The 18,191-nt window shown below is 34.4% G+C and overlaps 1 protein-coding gene across 6 annotated transcripts in view; it reads left to right on the top strand.

Moving 5' to 3' along the window:
* The window catches only part of PIAS2 (protein inhibitor of activated STAT 2), a 114,708-nt gene that overhangs the window by 92,287 nt on the left and 4,230 nt on the right, over window positions 1–18,191 (top strand). For all 6 annotated transcript variants that reach the window (XM_063076606.1, XM_063076605.1, XM_063076604.1 and 3 more), the window contains 3 exons: window positions 4,142–4,275; window positions 5,812–5,983; window positions 12,898–13,037. In XM_063076606.1, the coding sequence (XP_062932676.1) occupies window positions 4,142–4,275; window positions 5,812–5,983; window positions 12,898–13,037 (446 nt within the window). The remainder of the gene's footprint in view (window positions 1–4,141; window positions 4,276–5,811; window positions 5,984–12,897; window positions 13,038–18,191) is intronic.

Below are 18,191 nucleotides of genomic sequence, written 5' to 3'. Positions count from 1 at the left end.
CATCTTCTCATGGAAGAGGGATTTTTTCCTTTTTACTTATTTTTACCAGTTTTATGAGTTATGAGAACTGCACATATGTAAAGTGTACAATTTGATAAATTTTGATCTGTATATACCTGTGAAATCATCACCCCAATCAAGATATTGAATATATCCATCACACCCAGTGTTTTCTCATGTATCTACTTTTTCCCATCACTCAGTCCTCAGGCAAACACTGATATGCTTTCTGTTCCTGTAGATTAGCTCAGATTTTTTAGAATTTTATATGAATGCAGTCATAAAGTACGTGCTTCCTTTGTCTAGCGTTTTTTACTCAGCATACTTATTTGAGATGCCTCCATATTGCCACATGTACTGATAGTTCATTTTTATTGCTGAGTCACTTTCTGTTGTATAGATAGATATGCCAGTTTATCAGTTCACATGTTGATGGGTTTTTTCTGGTTTTGGGCTGTTGCAAGTAGAGCTGCTGTGAACATTCCTGCCCAGGTCTTTGTGTGGATAAGTGTTTTCATTTATCTTGGGTTAGGGTTAGGGTTAGGGTTAGTGGAATGCCTGGTCACATGCTTGGGTGTGTGCTTAACTTTTTAAGAAACTGTCAAACTGTTTTCCAAAGTGGTTGTACTGTTTTATGTTTCCACTAGCAATATTATGAGAGTTCCAGTTGCTCTGCATTCTCACCAACATTTGGTGTGGTTAGTCTTTTTAATTTTAAACATTCTAGTGGTATATAGTGATACCCCATTGCAGATTACTTTGCTTTCCCTTTTTACTAATCATATTGAGCATCTTTCTGTGTTTATTCTCCATCTGTATGTCTTTGGTAAAATGACTCTTCAAACTTTTGCCTATTTTTTAATTGGGTTTATTTTCATATTATAAGTCTTGATGGTTCTTTATATATTCTAGATACAAATCTGTTATCAGATATGTGATTTGTAAATATTTTCTGCCGTTTTATCTTTTTGATCTCTTTACAATGTCTTCTACGGTTTTTTTGGTGGCTGGACAGTATGGGGATCCTAACCCATGACCTTTGTGTTTTAAGGCTGCCCTCTAACCTGCTTTGCTAACCAGCCACAGCCCTACCAGTGTCTTTCAGATAGCAGAAGTGCTTAATTTGGATGAAGTCCAATTTATTAAGTTTATCTTTTATGGACTGCACTTTTGGTATCATATTAAGACATTTCACCCTTACTGTAGGTCACAGAAATTTTCTCCAAGATTTTTTTTTTTTTTTAAGGTGTTTTACAATTTTCTTTTACGTTTAGGTCTATTATCTATATCAAGTTAATTTTTGTGTATGGTGTAAGGTAAAGATTAAGATGGGGTTTTTTTTGTTGTTGTTTTTTGTTTTGCATGGTCATGTGACTGTTATACCACCATTTATTTGCTCAGAAGATTGTTTTTTCCTGATTGAATTGCCTTTGCACCTTTCTCAAAAATCAGTTGCTGTATGTGTGTGGGATCTACCTCTGGACCCTGTTCTATTGATTTGTCTGTCTATATTTGTGTCAATATTGGACTCTCTGGGAATCAGGTGATGTGAATCTTCCAACTTTGTTCTTTCTGAAAATTATCTTGGCTATTGTAGATCTTTTGCATTTCTAAGTGAATTTTATAAACAGCTTGTCATTTAGAAAAAAACCTGCTGGGATTTTGATTTGTATTGCATTGATTCTGCAGGTCAGTTTGTGGTGACATACAGTATTGAGTCTTCTGATCCATGAACTTGACACATCTCTCTATTTAATTGTCTCAGTAATGTTTTATAGTTGTCAATTTATCTTGTACATCTTTTGTCAAGTTTATCCTTAAGTGTTCCGTATTATTGACATGATATTTGTTTTTTAAAAAATTTCTGGTTGATGCTAGTATATAGAAACATAGTTGATTTTTGTATATTGTTCTCATATCTTAAAACCTGATTAAACTCATTCAGTAGTTCTAGTAGCTTTATTGTGGATTACATAGGATTTTCTGTATAGATAGTATTTATGCTGAAGGCGGGGGTGGCTGTGACAATTTCTTAAAATAGGGCAACATGAAGTTTGCCTCTTCAGTTGACTCTTCCTTTCACCAAAGATTTCACTGTAGTTTATGATGCCGTGTGTTGATGTTTCACCCACAGTAGAACTTCTTTTGAAGTTGGAGTCGGTTCTTTCAAACCCTGCCGCTGGTTTATCAGCTAAGTTTATGTAATATTTTAAATTCTTTGTTGTCATCTCAGCATTCTTTATAGCATGTTCACCATGAGTAGAATCTTCCATTTGAGGAAAACACTTTCTTAGCTCATCCATAAGAAGCAACTCCTCATCTGTTAAAGTTTTATCCTGAGATTGTAGTAATTCAGTCACATCTTGAGGCTCCACTTCTTATTCTAGTTTTCTTGCTGTTTCCACCACATCTGCTGTTACTTCCTCCACTGAAGTCTTGGTCCCCTCAGTCATTCATGAGGGTTGGAATCAACTTCTTTCAAACTCCTGTTAATGTTAATATTTTGACCTCCTCCCATGAGTGATGAGTGTTCTTAATAGCATTTAGAGTGGTAAATCCCTGCCAGAAGATTTTCAATTTACTTTGCCCACATCTATCAGAGGAATCACTATCTGCAGCATCTATAACCTTACAAAATGTATTTTGTAAATAAGATGACTTGAAAGTCGAAATGACTCCTTGATCCATGGACTGCAGGATGGATGTTATGTTGGCATGCATGAAAACATTAATCTCATACATCTCCATCAGAGCTCTTGGGTGACTAGGTGTGTTGTCGATGAGCAGTAAAATTTTGAAAGAAATCTTTTTTTCTGAGTAGTAGGTCTCACAAGAGGGCTTAAAATATTCAGTAAATCATGTTGTACACAGATGGGCTGTAATCATTGCTTAGCACAGGGTTGCCACGAAGTATTCAATTTATAAAATCACAATATCTGCCAAGTTCAATAAAGCAAAGTGTAATAAAATGAGGTATGCCAGTACATTGATTGACTATCCAATATTAAACTAACTTTGCATTCATGGGGCATAGTGTATGTAGATTTTTTGTGATGTCTCTTTCTGGTTTAGTATCAGAATAGTGCTGGCCTTATACAGTGAATTGGGAAGTAGTGGTATTATTTCTCCTCAAATATTTGATAGAATTCCATAGTGAAGACATTTGGGCCTGGGGTTTTCTTCGTGGTAGTCATTAACTACAAATCCGATTTCTTTAATAGACATAGGGCTCCTTGGGTTATGTATTTCTTTTCAAGTGAGCTGCAGTAAGTCTGACTAGAAGTTTATCAGTTTTATTGATCTATTCATAGAATCATACTTTTTGGTTTCATTGATTTATATCTGTTTTTCTTTTTTTTTTCTATTTCATTTGTTCCTGTTCTATTTTTTATTTCCCTTTCTTACTTTCACTTTAATTGGCTCTTTTTCTAGTTTCATTTATTGATTTGAGACCTATTCTGATAGGGAAGATTATTGCTATAAATTTTTGTCTAAGTACTGCTTTAACTACAGTCCGCACATTTTATTACATTTTCATTTTCATTCAGTTCAAAATATTGTCTCATTTGTTTTTATTTTGTCTTTGTCTCATGGGGTGTTTAGTTTCCAAATACTTGGGGATTTTCCAGTTTATTTTCTCATACTGACTTTAATTCCATTTGGGTCATTGAACATAATTTGCATGCTTTGAGTTATTTTAAATTTATTGAGATTTCTTTTATGTTCATACTTTTCCCTCCTTCCCCCACCCCTTGATCATTTTTTGTTGTTATTAAAGCTTATAAATTATTTTATTATATAATAACCTTTGTCTACTTATTTTTGTTTTATGTGCTGTGTTGGAGGTTGTTCTTATTGCCAATCCCAGCTAGGAGACTCCGTCCAGGTGTCTGTTATCTGTTTAGCCACTGATATATTAGATGATAGTCAGTAAGTCACTTAATCTTGTGTTGCCTGTTAGAGATATAAAACCTAGGAGGAAGGAACAATAATAGTTGTTATAAAGTATGAAATACTGAAATACCAGATAAAAAAAAGATCAGGTTGCATTACTTTTGTCTCTAGGGTAATGTGTCTTTTTTTATTTTACCTTTGAACAAAGCCATTGATTCCATGTATGTGCTTCTTAATTGGTTTGTAGGCTTTTTATGGAAATTCTCAATGACTGTTCTGATGTGGACGAAATCAAATTCCAAGAAGATGGTTCTTGGTGTCCAATGAGACCGAAGAAAGAAGCTATGAAAGTATCCGGCCAACCGTGTACTAAAATAGAAAGTATGTGCAGAATGGCCGCAGAGAGCAAAGCAATGAGACTTGTGCAGCGCTGGCCACTAGCCTTACATTTGGAGCTCAGTTTGCTAACTTTATCTTTTGATCATCTGTCACATATGTAATTTCCCCCCAAATGCTTTTTATTCTTCCCTTTAAAAATGCGGTAAGGTTTATACCATCTTATCAGCCTTTTCCTGGTATATTTTTCACATGTAAAATAAATGAAACAGTCACCTAAAATCATTTTAATGTATAGTGTTTGTTACAAACTGAAAAGTTACAATTGACATTTAAATGAACAGTTTGTCATAGTTGTTTTTACAGTATCTGTAGGCTGAACCCCATGTGAAGGTGTGGTTAGAGAGGCAGCATCATCCATTGATGAATGGGGGTGGGAAAGCGGTCATAGTAGCTGCCAGGAAAGTGAACAAATTGTTTCCTTCTGTCTCTTTGTGGGAAGGAGTTTTACTTTGCTTTGTTTACCTAGAAAGTATACTCATCCTTCAGTTCCCTGCCCCTGTCCACACTGAGTGGGAAACTAAGAGCAGTTTGAGTAACTGAACATAGTTTATTTTTATCTAACACAATCTACTTACTGTATTTGGGTTTTGTTCTGACTGTATTTGAAGTTCTATCAAACAGTGTAATGGATAATAGATTTTCAGAGTAAAAAAGAAAGCAGAAATATAAAGGATTTATGCCGGCATTAATTATTTTCCTGTGATTGATGCTAAACCTAAGAGTACAATGACCAAAGTTTCTCTCATCTTTGGGAAAAATGGGGAGTGATTTAATTGATTAGTTATTGCTGTTTTTCCATTATGAATGAACAGTTTATTTTATTTAAATAGATTACAGAGAATAATATACTTTTCTGTAATAATGTGAGTTGTCATGGTGTATGAAATTATCTTAGTGGATGGAAAGAACATAGTAGATAATTCATAAGAAAGTCTTTAAGTGTTTAAGTAAGTGAGACGTTTGGGGTTTTTTCCCACTTATTAGGGTTTTCACCTTTTTGTGAAGTTGTGGCTTATGGCAACTAGTTTGTACATTCTTTGACATGAGTGCGATTGCTAGAATGGAAGTATCTGATTCTGACTTAACTGTACCACATGTCTGTAAGAATACACAGCAGTGAAACCACATACTCTTGTCCCATGGCCTGAGACCAGTTACCTAACTCCAGATGTCTGTCTGTGAAATGACTGCTAACCTGGGAAGACAGGGTAAGCAGCAGGATCTGCACAGATCATTGACATTACTGGAGAGAGACTTAAGAGCAAGCTGTCTGAAGGAGGCTTTTGACCCTCTGTCAGGGAATAGAGCTCTCCCCTATGTCCCCAGGTAAGCAGTCATATTACAGACAAACACCTGGTGTTGGGAACTTGGTTTCTTTCCATGGGGTGGAGTATGTGGCTTTACTGGCTGTATATTGTTATGGATATACTACATAGTCAAGACTTTTACAGCTAAATTTTATAGGTGTTATATACCTTTGATTTTTTTTTTATCCTTCTTCTATTTCCCCACATGCAGGTTCAAGTGTCCTCAGTAAGCCTTGTTCAGTGACTGTAGCCAGTGAGGCAAGCAAGAAGAAAGTGGATGTTATTGACCTAACAATAGAAAGCTCTTCTGATGAAGAGGAAGACCCTCCTGCCAAAAGGAAATGCATCTTTATGTCAGAAACACAAAGCAGCCCAACCAAAGGGTTTGTTAATTTCTAGTTCACTACTGTTCATTACATTTGCACTAACTGTTCTTGGGATAGGTGTGTAAATGTCTTTTTGAGAAGTTGCATAACCATAGAAAGCCATTTTAATTTACCTTTGTTCAGTTGAAATATTTTGAAGGAAGCATGTTGTTTATAGTACAGCAAATTTTGATGAAAATATTCACATCTTTGGGAAGTTCAAGTTTGAGTTATTTCATATACGTAATACTTTTGTTATTTTCTCAAACCTATTTGTAAGGAAATTTGACATCTCAGACTGACATGAGGAAGCCTAGTGTAACAGAGTATAGGACTGGGAATCTGACAAGTACATATTCTGTAATCTTGGATGAAATACTTACCTTGTTTAAACCTCCTGTTTTTGTTCTGTAAAGTGGGGTTAAATAATGCCCACCATATAGGATTATTGTCAGGTTTCAATGAGATAATGAATGAACTTAGCCAGTGTCAGGCACATGGTAGTTTCTCAGTAAAAATGGATTGCCTTCCCTCACACCCTCTCCAGGGCAGAATACGGGCAAGTAGGTGTATTCTAGCATGTATTATTTATGATTTATCTGGCAGAAGCCATTACTGACCTATTGTAAAAGACAGGTCCAAGTATCTAGCAACAAGTTCTTCTCACAGAGAGATTTTGGATCACACAAGGAGGTAACAGGATTCTTTTGAGGGCACATGAATGCATTTTTTCAAACTTGGGTGGGCAAGTCTCCTCTCTTTGGCCTCTCAGTTCACTTATTTTTCCAGAGTCTTTATTGAGGTATAATTGACATAGCATAAAATTCACCCATCTTAAGTATATAATAGCACAATTCAGTGATTTTAGTAAATTCAGAATTGTACAATCACCATTGCATTTCAGTTGCAGAATATTTCCAACACCCAAAATACTATCCTTGTGTGTGTTTGCAGTTTTATTCCCATTCACCCCTGAATCTAGGCAACCACTGATATTTTCATGTAAGTGTGTCTGTTCTGGACATTTTATATCAATGGAATTGTATTCTGTACTTTTTTTGTGTGTCTTTTTCGTGACCAGCACTCAGCCAGTGAGTGCACCGGCAATTCCTATATAGGATCCGAACCCGCGGCAGGAGCTTCGCGGCGCTCCCAGCGCCGCACTCTCCCGAGTGTGCCACGGGCTCGGCCCTGTATTCTGTACTTTTGCAACATTCTTTTTTACAGTTCTTTTATAGTTACTTTGAAACTACTTTTATAGTTTCTTTTAAAAATTAAACCTTAGAGCTGCCTTCTTTACTGTTAAAAAAAAAATGCATTTCCAGATATGATTTATACATAATAAGGGCATATATTTTCTTTTACCTATTTAATTAGAATGAGGGGTTTTTTTAAGTGTAACAGAAAATGAGGAAAGTACTTAGAGTGGGCTTTTTTTTTTCCCTCTGGCATACTTATCATTGCTCCTTTGACACAGTTTGGTTGGCATTTCTGCAATTTAAATGGTAAACAAAAAATGAAAATATAATTTTGTAATGTTTACTGGGGTGGAGAATCAGGGGACTGAATGTTTAGATGTGGTATTTCTAGATTTTACTCTAATGATACCCTTTAGAATATACTGGAAAAACATGGGTTGCAAGTACTGTAGTTAGTTGGATTCACGCCAGGTTAAAAGGTCATGCGTAGTGATACTCATGAATTGAGGTGATCTTGGAGGCATGCCACAGGATTTACCCTCTGTCTTTTACCACATTTTTATTCTGGATGAGGACATGAAACTGGAGGAATGGCACATACAGTAGGTGACAAAATCTGAAATGACTTCAGTATGCAGAGGAGTCAGGTCAGTTTATACCTGTGGTCAGCTACTATAGAGATAGGTGTTAAGGCCTCTTATTTAGGTTACAAAGAAAACAAAAACTAACATTGGTAGGTGGTAATTTCTCCCTAAACCAACATCGCATGAAAGTTTTGATTTAAAAAGTCTGTATAAATTGGGGCTACCTGGCTCATTCCATGAAGTCAACATAACCCTTAATACCCAAACTAGTTACACATTAACACCCATACAGAAAAACCCTTTTGAAACAGGCTCACATAGGAAGATAATGAAAATTCTGATTTAATTTTAGGAAGTCATTTAATTATATATTAAAATTACGTCCACTACGACCAAGTAGAGTTTATTCTAGAAATGCTTTAATGTTAGGAAATGCATTGATAAAATGGATCTTTATAAGGACAACTATGTAGTCATCTCAATAGATGCTAGAAAGGCATTCGATAAATTACTTGCCATTTCTGATTGAAACTCTTAGGCATGTGAGAATTCACTTAATGAAGAATTTACCACTTAAGCTGATTTGTTCTTAGATAGCATTAATAAAAGAATCACAGTGCTCAGGATATATACCACGCCATTTTTGTCCCATTTTAGGTTATGTGGCTCTCACTTAAAGCATTTTAGTCAGTGCTGATTGTCAGGAAGGGTATTAACAAATGAGTGAAGCCAGAGGAGAGGAATGGGAAGCTACAGAGGAACCTGAGCATGATGGACAAATGGGTTTAAGGATTGAAGCTGTTAAGCCAGGAGAAGAGACTATGTGAGAAGAGAATATGTGATAGCTACCTGTAGTGCTTAAAAGGGAGTCACTGGGCTGACCCCGTGGCTCACTCGGGAGAGTGCGGCGATGGGAGCGCTGAGGCTGCGGGTTCGGATCCTATATAGGGATGGCCGGTGCGCTCACTGGCTGAGTGCGGTGCAGGCAACACCAAGCCAAGGGTTATGATCCCCTTACCAGTCACAAAAAAAAAAAAAAAGGAAGTCATTGACTAGCTGGATTAAATCTATTTTTTATCATAACATTCAGCAGATTTTGGAACAATGGAGGAAAGATACATGGAAAAGCTTCCTGTTGGTGCTTTCTGAAGATTAAGAAAGTTGATTTTTTGTGCTAAAACAATATTTTCTGCATTAGAGTGTATGCCCCCCTGTCACAGTGTCATAGTGGAGGCTCATGCTTTGGTTATATCATCTCTGTGATCACTTCCTACTCTTAGGCTTTTGTGGTTTTGTTCCTGGTCATCCTTTATATATCCTCTTTTATGGCTCAGCATCTAGAATTTTTATGGTTTTCCTTGGCTATGTAAGTTTATCATGACTTCTTGGTCAATGATAGTAAGCAAATGAGAAAGAATAGAGAACGAGAAATCAGTAAAACTTATTTTAACTTACAGTCCAGAAATTATGTGAACAGCTATTTTTTAAGAGGTATATTGTTTTAGTAAAAATTATTCTTATCAACAATTTTACAAAGCACCAAGAAGAAAGTAAAAAGCATCTCACCTAGAGAGATCCACTGTTAATATTTTGATGGCAATTCTAGCTGGCCCCTTTTCTTGAATACCTACTGGAATCTTTAAATTTAGTATTATAATACCTAATCAGAAGGAACTGGTACATTAATCTAAGATGTTCAGAAAACCTGATGTTTTTCTGTATTCAGAGAGAATTTTACATATTGTGTTCCTATCTCACTCTCTGGAAATTGAACGGTTACTTTGTTGTTAATAAGGAGGTATTCTAAAGATAAGAAACAAAGAATAAAGATAAATATTTATGTTCCTGGATTAAGAATCTTTAGGAATTGGTAGCAAAATTGAATCTTTTTTATACTTTTATGATCATATAGTAGGAGCACACAGTAAACGTCAGGTTGGTTTATTAATAAAAATTGTCAACCCATTTTCAGACATTTAAGTCTGGGCTGAATATGAACTCCATACAATTCTGATCTAATACACAATCTGGAATACTAATATTTGCTCTCTAGCAGCATTCTAGTAATTTACTTTTGTGCTGTGATATTGTGGATAAAGTTACAAAAATTTAAAATATATATCTACACTTAATAATTCGTACATGTGCCTGTGTGTGTATTTGCCAATTCTGTAAGGAGACAGCAACAGATTTTAATAGCTTTAAAAATTTTTTTATTACTTTATAACATCACATTGTTATACCCATAATTGCACCAGACATAGATATTTATATTTCTTTATGGAACTTCTTATTCATCTATGTAAATCTATTTGTTTTTTGCATAGGCTCTAAAGATATTTTATGTTTCTGAATGTGAAGATTCTGATAAAACAAAAATCTGCCACCAGTATATAATTTGGTAATCCTAACTAACGACTCATTTCAGTTATTCTATATAAAACTGAGTTTGTGTTAGTGGTTGCAAAGTTCAGGTAATAGGATTTAACCAATACCAGATAGTTTAGCTTTTCATATGTTTGCTGAGGTTTTAGATGTTGATTTAATAATTTGTACCCCCATTAGATTTTGGCATTTTCGCTTGTTTTGACAGTGAACATTTTGGTATTGGAGAAAAAAGGAATAGTTATTTAATTGTTTAAAGTTTCATGTTGTTATGTGAACTGGACATAAGCAGCAATTAAGAGGCAGGAGGAAGACAGGCACTTTTTATAAACCTACAATTCTTTTAGTTTCTTTCAGTGCCAGAGAAAAAGTGATAGGTTAAATGTATTTTTTAAATAGGAACTTTTAAAGATAAACGAATCAGTCTCAGTCTCTCTCATTGCATATTTGTGTATAAATTGGTCTTCAAGAGCTTGCCTCTTAAACGTTTAAAAAAGTAAGACTAAGGTATTAATACTGTGAGGTAGCCAGAATAATCAAAGCCAGTTTTTTATCTTCCTTCCCAGCGCTAACACATACCCAGTCTCTTTCCCCTTCTTACCCTCTGTGTCCCTTCCCCAGTTTCTGATATGCATTCCTTTGTGGGAGGTGGACGCGTGTCATTTGAAAACACTTGGTGATTTCTTGTTCCTCTGCTTTCATCCCTGTAGAGGACCACTGTTTTCTAACCTCCAGAAAGAGATGAGCTTTAGATACAACATAACTTATTTAATTTCATCCCAAGTTCTCTCTTCCCCAAGTCTGCCATTTCTAACATCACTCACATCCTGCTTGTGCTTTTAGGTCTTCAGGTAGAATTGGGAGTCAAGAAACCTCCTGATTCTAACCTAAGCAGGTCGATCTTTGTAAGATGACTTCTTTTTATTTTCATCTACCTCTGGAAAATGTTTTAAAATACAGGCTTATGTTATAGCTTTGAGCATATTATGTTTCACATACTTCCTAAATGGATTGGTTTTTAATATTTCTAAACTCTGACCTATGTCATTTATCTACTTTTCTGAAACTAACATAGTTGCCAACACAACCATATATGTACTCTCAAGATGACTTTGTTTTTCACATTACCAGTGGCTCCATATTTTTGACAAATACTACAGAATAACAGCTAGACAAGGTCCTCATGTCATAATGCAAACCTGTTTTGGAAGGACTCTACTGTCTAAACAGGTTGTGTTTATTTAAATGGTTTGACATTTATTAAATTGAAGTTATGTAATAGTTTGTCACTTATGTAGAATATGAAGAATATCATGCGAATGTTATCATTTTATATTTAATAATGTGAGCAATAATAGGAAGTGTTTTAAACCAAGAAGTCTTGAGTTGTCATTCCAGTCAAGCTTTGTGAACATGGTCCCACTTTAAGTTTCTATGAAAGTTGCACTTACTTCATCTTTGTAATGGTCCCTTCCAGCTACAGAATTCAGTGACTCAGTCATTAAACTTACAGTAGTTGTCTGACAGTGATTTGAGATGTATACACCTTAATGTTTTGACCCTGTTCACATCTCATTACTTCTTGGCAAGATGGCCACCATCAACCATTGCATCAGTAGTAATGTTGCTCAGTTTTTTATATTCATTCAAGATGTTTTTCTCTTCTCTGAAGTGCTATTTGTTTACCTTGGGCTAAGAGAAAATGCAGATTATATAGGAAGAATGCAAAATCATCTCTTTAAATCTGAACTTTTTCAAAAGTATGTTTAATTATACTGCTTGAAATTATAAAGTTATAATTATATAGTGTGTATATATTTTTATATAGTACCAATTGTAAAGTATTTCATTTGTGTGTTTAATTTGTATTTTTAGTAGCAAGAACAGCTAATTTCAAAGTCATAAACCCTCTTTTAAGAATATGTGGTATTTTTATTTCTGGATATTATATCTTCAATCCTGAATAATCATCTTATTCTAATTTCTGATTGTGGCCTTACTGCCGTCAAGTTGGCTGGCTTTAGGATCAGCTAACTTTGTTCAGATGATTCCCAGATAAGATTGCAAATAATGTATGCAATTCATGTTAGAATTGAAGAAATTCTAGTTGAGCTATGGCAAGTAGCTTCACTCATAAAGGTGCCTTGATTTAAATCAAATCTTAGGAGTCCTCTATTTTATTTTTATTTTTATTTTTTTTATTATTATTATTATTTTTTTGTCTTTTTTGTGACCGGTAAGGGGATCGCAACCCTTGGCTTGGTGTAGTCCGCACCGCGCTCAGCTAGTGAGCGCACCAGCCATTCCTATATAGGATCCGAACCCGCGGCGGGAGCCCCGCTGTGCTCCCAAGCGCCACACTCTCCTGAGTGCGCCACAGGGCCGGCCCTAGTTTTATTTTTTTTTTATAGATAACATTACTAATAACCACATACATGTTATATATACGTTAATAAAAGTGTATGTAAAGTATGTTTCTATTTGTGGATGAAAGTGTTGTGTCTTACTCCAGCACTATACGTTATGTTTTAATGTCAACTTGCTCTTATGTCACAGCTGCTGTTGAGAGCCAAAATACGTTCATGTTAAAATGAAGGCTGTTATGAGAGAGGAGAGTAGAACGGAGTACTGTGTAGTGAGTAGTTGCCAAATAGTTATGCTGAAACTTAGTGAACCTATGACTGAGATTGCCCAGTGGTGCTGCTGTTCTCTCCTGCAAACTAACAGCCAGACTGTTTGTAATTTCCCATGCTATTTAAAACAGGGTTCTCATGTATCAGCCATCTTCTGTAAGGGTGCCCAGTGTGACTTCGGTTGATCCTGCTGCTATTCCGCCTTCATTAACAGACTACTCAGTACCATTCCACCACACGCCAATATCAAGCATGTCATCAGATTTGCCAGGTATGTGGAGAGTTTTTGTTTTCTTTTGTTTTTTTCCTCAGCTTTTGTTTATTTTTAATCTTACTTGGTGGAGCAAATATAGTTTTAAAATTTTAAATAGAAGCGCTAAGGAAATTTAAAGCCTTCATGTAAAGGTTGTATCTGTTTTAATATATCTAACATTCAGTTGTTATTTTAACTTCAGAGCAATCTATAGTTTCCTGATGATAAGAAATAAGTAGAATAGTAGAAAAATTTTATGGAATTTATTCTCCCTTGAGAGAATTTGTACTCAGAGACTTCTTTTTTTTGGTTTATTTATCATAGAAGCTTCATAGGTTAGGGAGAGTATTTTCTCATTCTCTTCTTGGTAGCGCATCAGATCTTCAGAATATACTGATGTATTTTGGGGCCAATTTTGTCTACCAGCATTTACCTTGTGGATTTTATTCCCCATATAAAGATAGGATCTGCCATCAGTGTCCCTAGAGCAGTGCTTAATACTTGGGTATATCTTTTATATATACAGTAGACCCCCTTTATCCACAGGGCATATATTCCAGGACCCCCAGTGGATGCCTGAAACTGCAGATAGTACCATACCCTATGTATACTATTTTTTCCCCTGTACGTGCATACCTGTGGTAAGGTTTAATTTATAAATTAGGCACAGTAAAAGATTAATAACAATAACTAATAATAAAATAGAACAATTATGGCAATATACTGGCATCCCTACTCTTGCACTTTGGAGCCATTAAGTAAAGTAAAGTAAGGGTTACTTGAACACAGCACTGCAGTATTGCTGCAGTCTATCTGATAACTATGTCAGCTACTACATGGATATACTGGACAAAGGGATGATTCATGTCCAGGGTGGGATGGAGTGGGATGGATGAGATCTTATTATGCTACACAGAACAGCATGCAGTTTAAAACTTGTGAATTGTTTATTTCTGGGATTTTTCATTTAATATTTTCGAACTGTGGTTGGGCACACAGGTAACTGAAACTGAAACCGTGGGAAGTGAAATTTCAGATAAGGGGGAGACTACTGTAAAATAACTCAACACTTAAAAAACTCAAGGTTACTTATTGCCTTAACCAGGAGTTATGCAACCAAGGTCATATTATACAAAGTTTAAACATCTCCCTTCTTACTCTTTTGTCTCTCCATAGCCACCATTGTTTTTGTGGACATTTTTGTCACTTGAATTTGAGCTAGTTGCAACCAGTGCCTCTAGTATTCATGACTTTCCTCTCCCTGAAGGGCTGTTTTTATTAGAATACAATTCCCTCTTCCTGTAATTTTCTTCTCTAGATTTATGAAATTGGTTTTGACCCATGGTTTATTTTTCTTTCTCCCCTTAGTGAGGTCTATATTTTAAGCACAGTACTTATTCTTCTGGGCAAAGTTTGAGTTATTGAAACAATTAATAGTTGTGTTATTTGGCCTAGTATAATTTTGCCACTTGAAATTTATTTACCTTATTTGAATAAAATTTAGTGGAAAAGTATAGACTAAATATAGTATCCATCAAAAAAACTTTTTAAAAATACTTTTTGCTTCTTTTTTTTTTTTTTTTTTTTTTTAATTTTTTTTTTTTAAGATGACCGGTAAGGGGATCTTAACCCTTGACTTGGTGTAGTCAGCACCACACTCAGCCAGTGAGTGAACCGGCCATCCGTATATGGGATCCGAACCCAGGGCCTTGGTGTTATCAGCACCGCACTCCTCCCGAGTGAGCCACGGGCCGGCCCCTTTTTGCTTCTTAAATGTGTTTACTCCATATGTAATTTGGGAGCTGGTATTTTTAAAAGTTAGCACACCCAGCTAGCACCAGTTGTAAAGTATTGGTTGTATACAAAACCTGATGCTAAGGTACAAGTTGAGGTTTCGTGGCACATCATGAAGATGGAAATTCAGAGATTCTTCATTCCTAAATGCCGTGTATTGCTATAACCTTGGCTAGTTTGAAGAGTGTCCACATGTCATTTCAGTATGTATTATAAAAAAGCATTCTAAAGGGATTTGTTTCCTAAAGACCTTGAATTAAAAATCAATCCTGAAAAAAAGATAATGAACATTTTTGCTTATTAAAATGACCCTGGCCATTTAGCAATAGCATAGACAATTTATAAATGGCTTGCTCTGTTCATTTTCATATTATGTGAGCCTGGATGGATTTTTAATTTGGGACAATTTTCATTATTTCAAAATTTGGGCAAAAAGTGAGACTATTTCTTTTTAAAAATGTGCAGATTTGAGAAAAATGCAGGGAAATATGTCTGAACCATATATTTACTAAAATGCATTTCAATCTGGTATTGAGGAAATAATAATATCCATAATATCCAGGGCTGATATTTAGCCAATATAAACCATGATGGTGATACTGGTTGTTAAAATGTTGAAAAGCTGTTTTACCAGTTGGTAGATTGAATAGAATAGGATCTGTTGTGCTTTAGAATTGCTAGCTTATCGTCATCTACGAATTATGTAGCAGTTACTACATCTAAATAGTTTTTACTTTGGTTTTATTGTTAATGTGCTCTTTTGTAATTAGCAATTACTTTGGTTTTATTTTTGTGCATAATTTTTATGTAATTAGTCATACTGTGCACTTTTGGTATTGATAAATTTAATAATTTATAATAAAATATTAAATAGAACACCAAGAATGGAAAGATGACAGTTTTAATAAATTTCTTAACATTCCTTTTAAACATCATAAACATGAATCTTCTGAATCTGCAGGAGAACAAAGAAGAAATGATATTAATAATGAACTGCAGCTTGGAACATCTTCTGATACTGTGCAACAATGAATACAAAATAAAACAAATAATTTGTATTTATGGAATGGAAAACAGCTTGATTATTTCAAGAAAAAATATGAATGCCTTATTGCTAGTGCCATATTGTCAGGTGTGAATGGTGCTCAAAAGTTGTTTCATTAAAATTTGAAAGTGCTAAACATTTACATACTTAATCATGTAGCAATCATGTTTTGTTAAAGTTTATGGCTCAAGTAAAGAAAATGTTATGTTCAATAAGGGAAAAAAACTAAATGAGTCAGTTTCCCATAATGAAACATTTAAAATTTAAAAATTACAATTTTATCAGTGTTAATAAAAGCATTTATATTGTACCATCAGAATTTTTAACACTACCTGCTTTTTAGTTAAAAATAATTGAGCATTTTCAACCATGAAATACTTCGGAGGGCATAAAAATATATCAGTATGATGTGTGGCAATTGAAACTTATGGTGAAATAAGTAAATAGCATTTTGCAAAACGTATAAAACAAGGCAGTAAAATTTTTAATCACTGTGGATGAATTTCATCTGTTTCATAGGAGTTTTAATAATCTTAAAATGCAAGACTTTGATAGTTTAGTTTTTTATTAGAAGGAATAACATTTGAAACACTATATCAAATTTCACTGTTAGTGTTTGAGAAAAGATGGTTTCAGTGAGAAATATTTACATTAAAACCGTACTGGATTTTATATAGATAGCAACTTTGTGATGCTTGGAAGGCAAATTAGAGTTTCAACGAAAATTTTAGAAAAATTTCTAGCCATTTTATTATGTTGTTAATATAAGTCACCATATGCAGTTATCTGTGGATGAGGTATCAAAAGATATCAAGTAAATCTCTTAAACCTTTTCTAAATAGACTTTATACTTACTGGCATACATGAAATCATCAAAGAAAATTACAATACATCTGAAGAGCTGGAAACTGAAATAATGAAAATAGGAAGAGTCTTTGGACCTTGATGGGCATCCACTAATGATAGAGCTGCAAAAATAGTTTCTAAGTATATAAAACCCGTGCATTTATTTTTAATTAAAGTTATAAAATGGGAATGGTGAACATCTATAAAATAAGTGTTTTTGAGTGATTTGGCTTCAATACACAATATCCCAGCAGAAATGTCAATAATTTCTTTAGTTTTATAACATGAGTTTCCAGTTATTAAAATAGACTGAGTGATACAACATTCAAAGTGACTGAACATATGAAACTGAAAAACTAAAACAGTAAAAATGTTCCCCATAAATATGTTTGATTTTGTGTCAATTAAAAATGATTAAAATGGTAAAAAAAAAAAAAAAAAAAAAAGTAGAAGCTATTGTAAAAATGAAGAAAATATTATACTGTTTGAAGCAAAACAAAATAAAATTGCTAAATTAAGCCAATTAACAGTCCAATAAACTTTTTGTGGCTTAGTCAATAATACAAATATTGGATATATAAAACTCCCAGAAGGTATTATAAGGGATAGACAAATTTTGGATTACTGTTTGTCAGAAGCAGAGAGAGGGTTAATTGAACAATATCATTGATGTCAAGAGAAACTCTGCTTATTGATTCATGTCACTTATTGATTATCATTTTAATGGGGAACTCACTGGAAAAGTTCATTGTGATTCCCTTTGTCCAGTGTTGGTTTAAACTGCTGTATCATATGGCTAGTGACGGTTATGAAATGAAAAAATATAGCAGTAATTTTAAAAAATGTGTTTAGTCATTTGAATGATTTCTTTCAAATGATTGGTGCTACAGCTTGTATCACTTGGTAAGCATTTTATAAACCTCTTACTTAGAGATTATAAAGGAATAAATATACTTTAACATTTTTGAGTTATTATTTATAGTGGTTATTAAGTATTTTAAATATCCCCACTAATATTCTTTGTTTTAAGTAGCAGTATTAGACCTTCACTCTATGTAGTTATTATATTGGGGTGACATTGAATGCCAACATATACAAATTCATGGAACTGAATAGAAATTGGCCTGTCTTAATTACCTATACCTAGTGTGTGATTTCTTGTTTAAAGTTCTGAAGTAATTGAAAATAATTTAGTCACACAGAGGGGGAGGTCTAGGGGAACAGACTTTGAAATTTATTGCTGGACTTTTCAGACATGAAATTTTTTATTATTTATGGTTATTCCTTTACTACTTGAAAATGATATTACTGGGCAACCTTTTCCACATTCCTGTTTCTAAAACATAATTGGAGAATCTATTCTTTGGTTTAGAAAACTGTATTAGCTTAGAACCCCGTAAACCTTGATAGTCGTTAGCTTATTAGTGAGCAGCAGTTACCAGGTGCTTGCTTTGTGCAGAGCTTTGGACTGTGTAGTTCTGTTGATG

The sequence above is a fragment of the Cynocephalus volans genome, chromosome 13, assembly GCF_027409185.1.
Source record: "Cynocephalus volans isolate mCynVol1 chromosome 13, mCynVol1.pri, whole genome shotgun sequence".
Taxonomy (NCBI): Eukaryota; Metazoa; Chordata; class Mammalia; order Dermoptera; family Cynocephalidae; genus Cynocephalus; species Cynocephalus volans.
The sequence above is the reverse complement of the archived record's forward strand: the minus strand, read 5'-3'. Positions and strand labels throughout refer to the sequence as shown.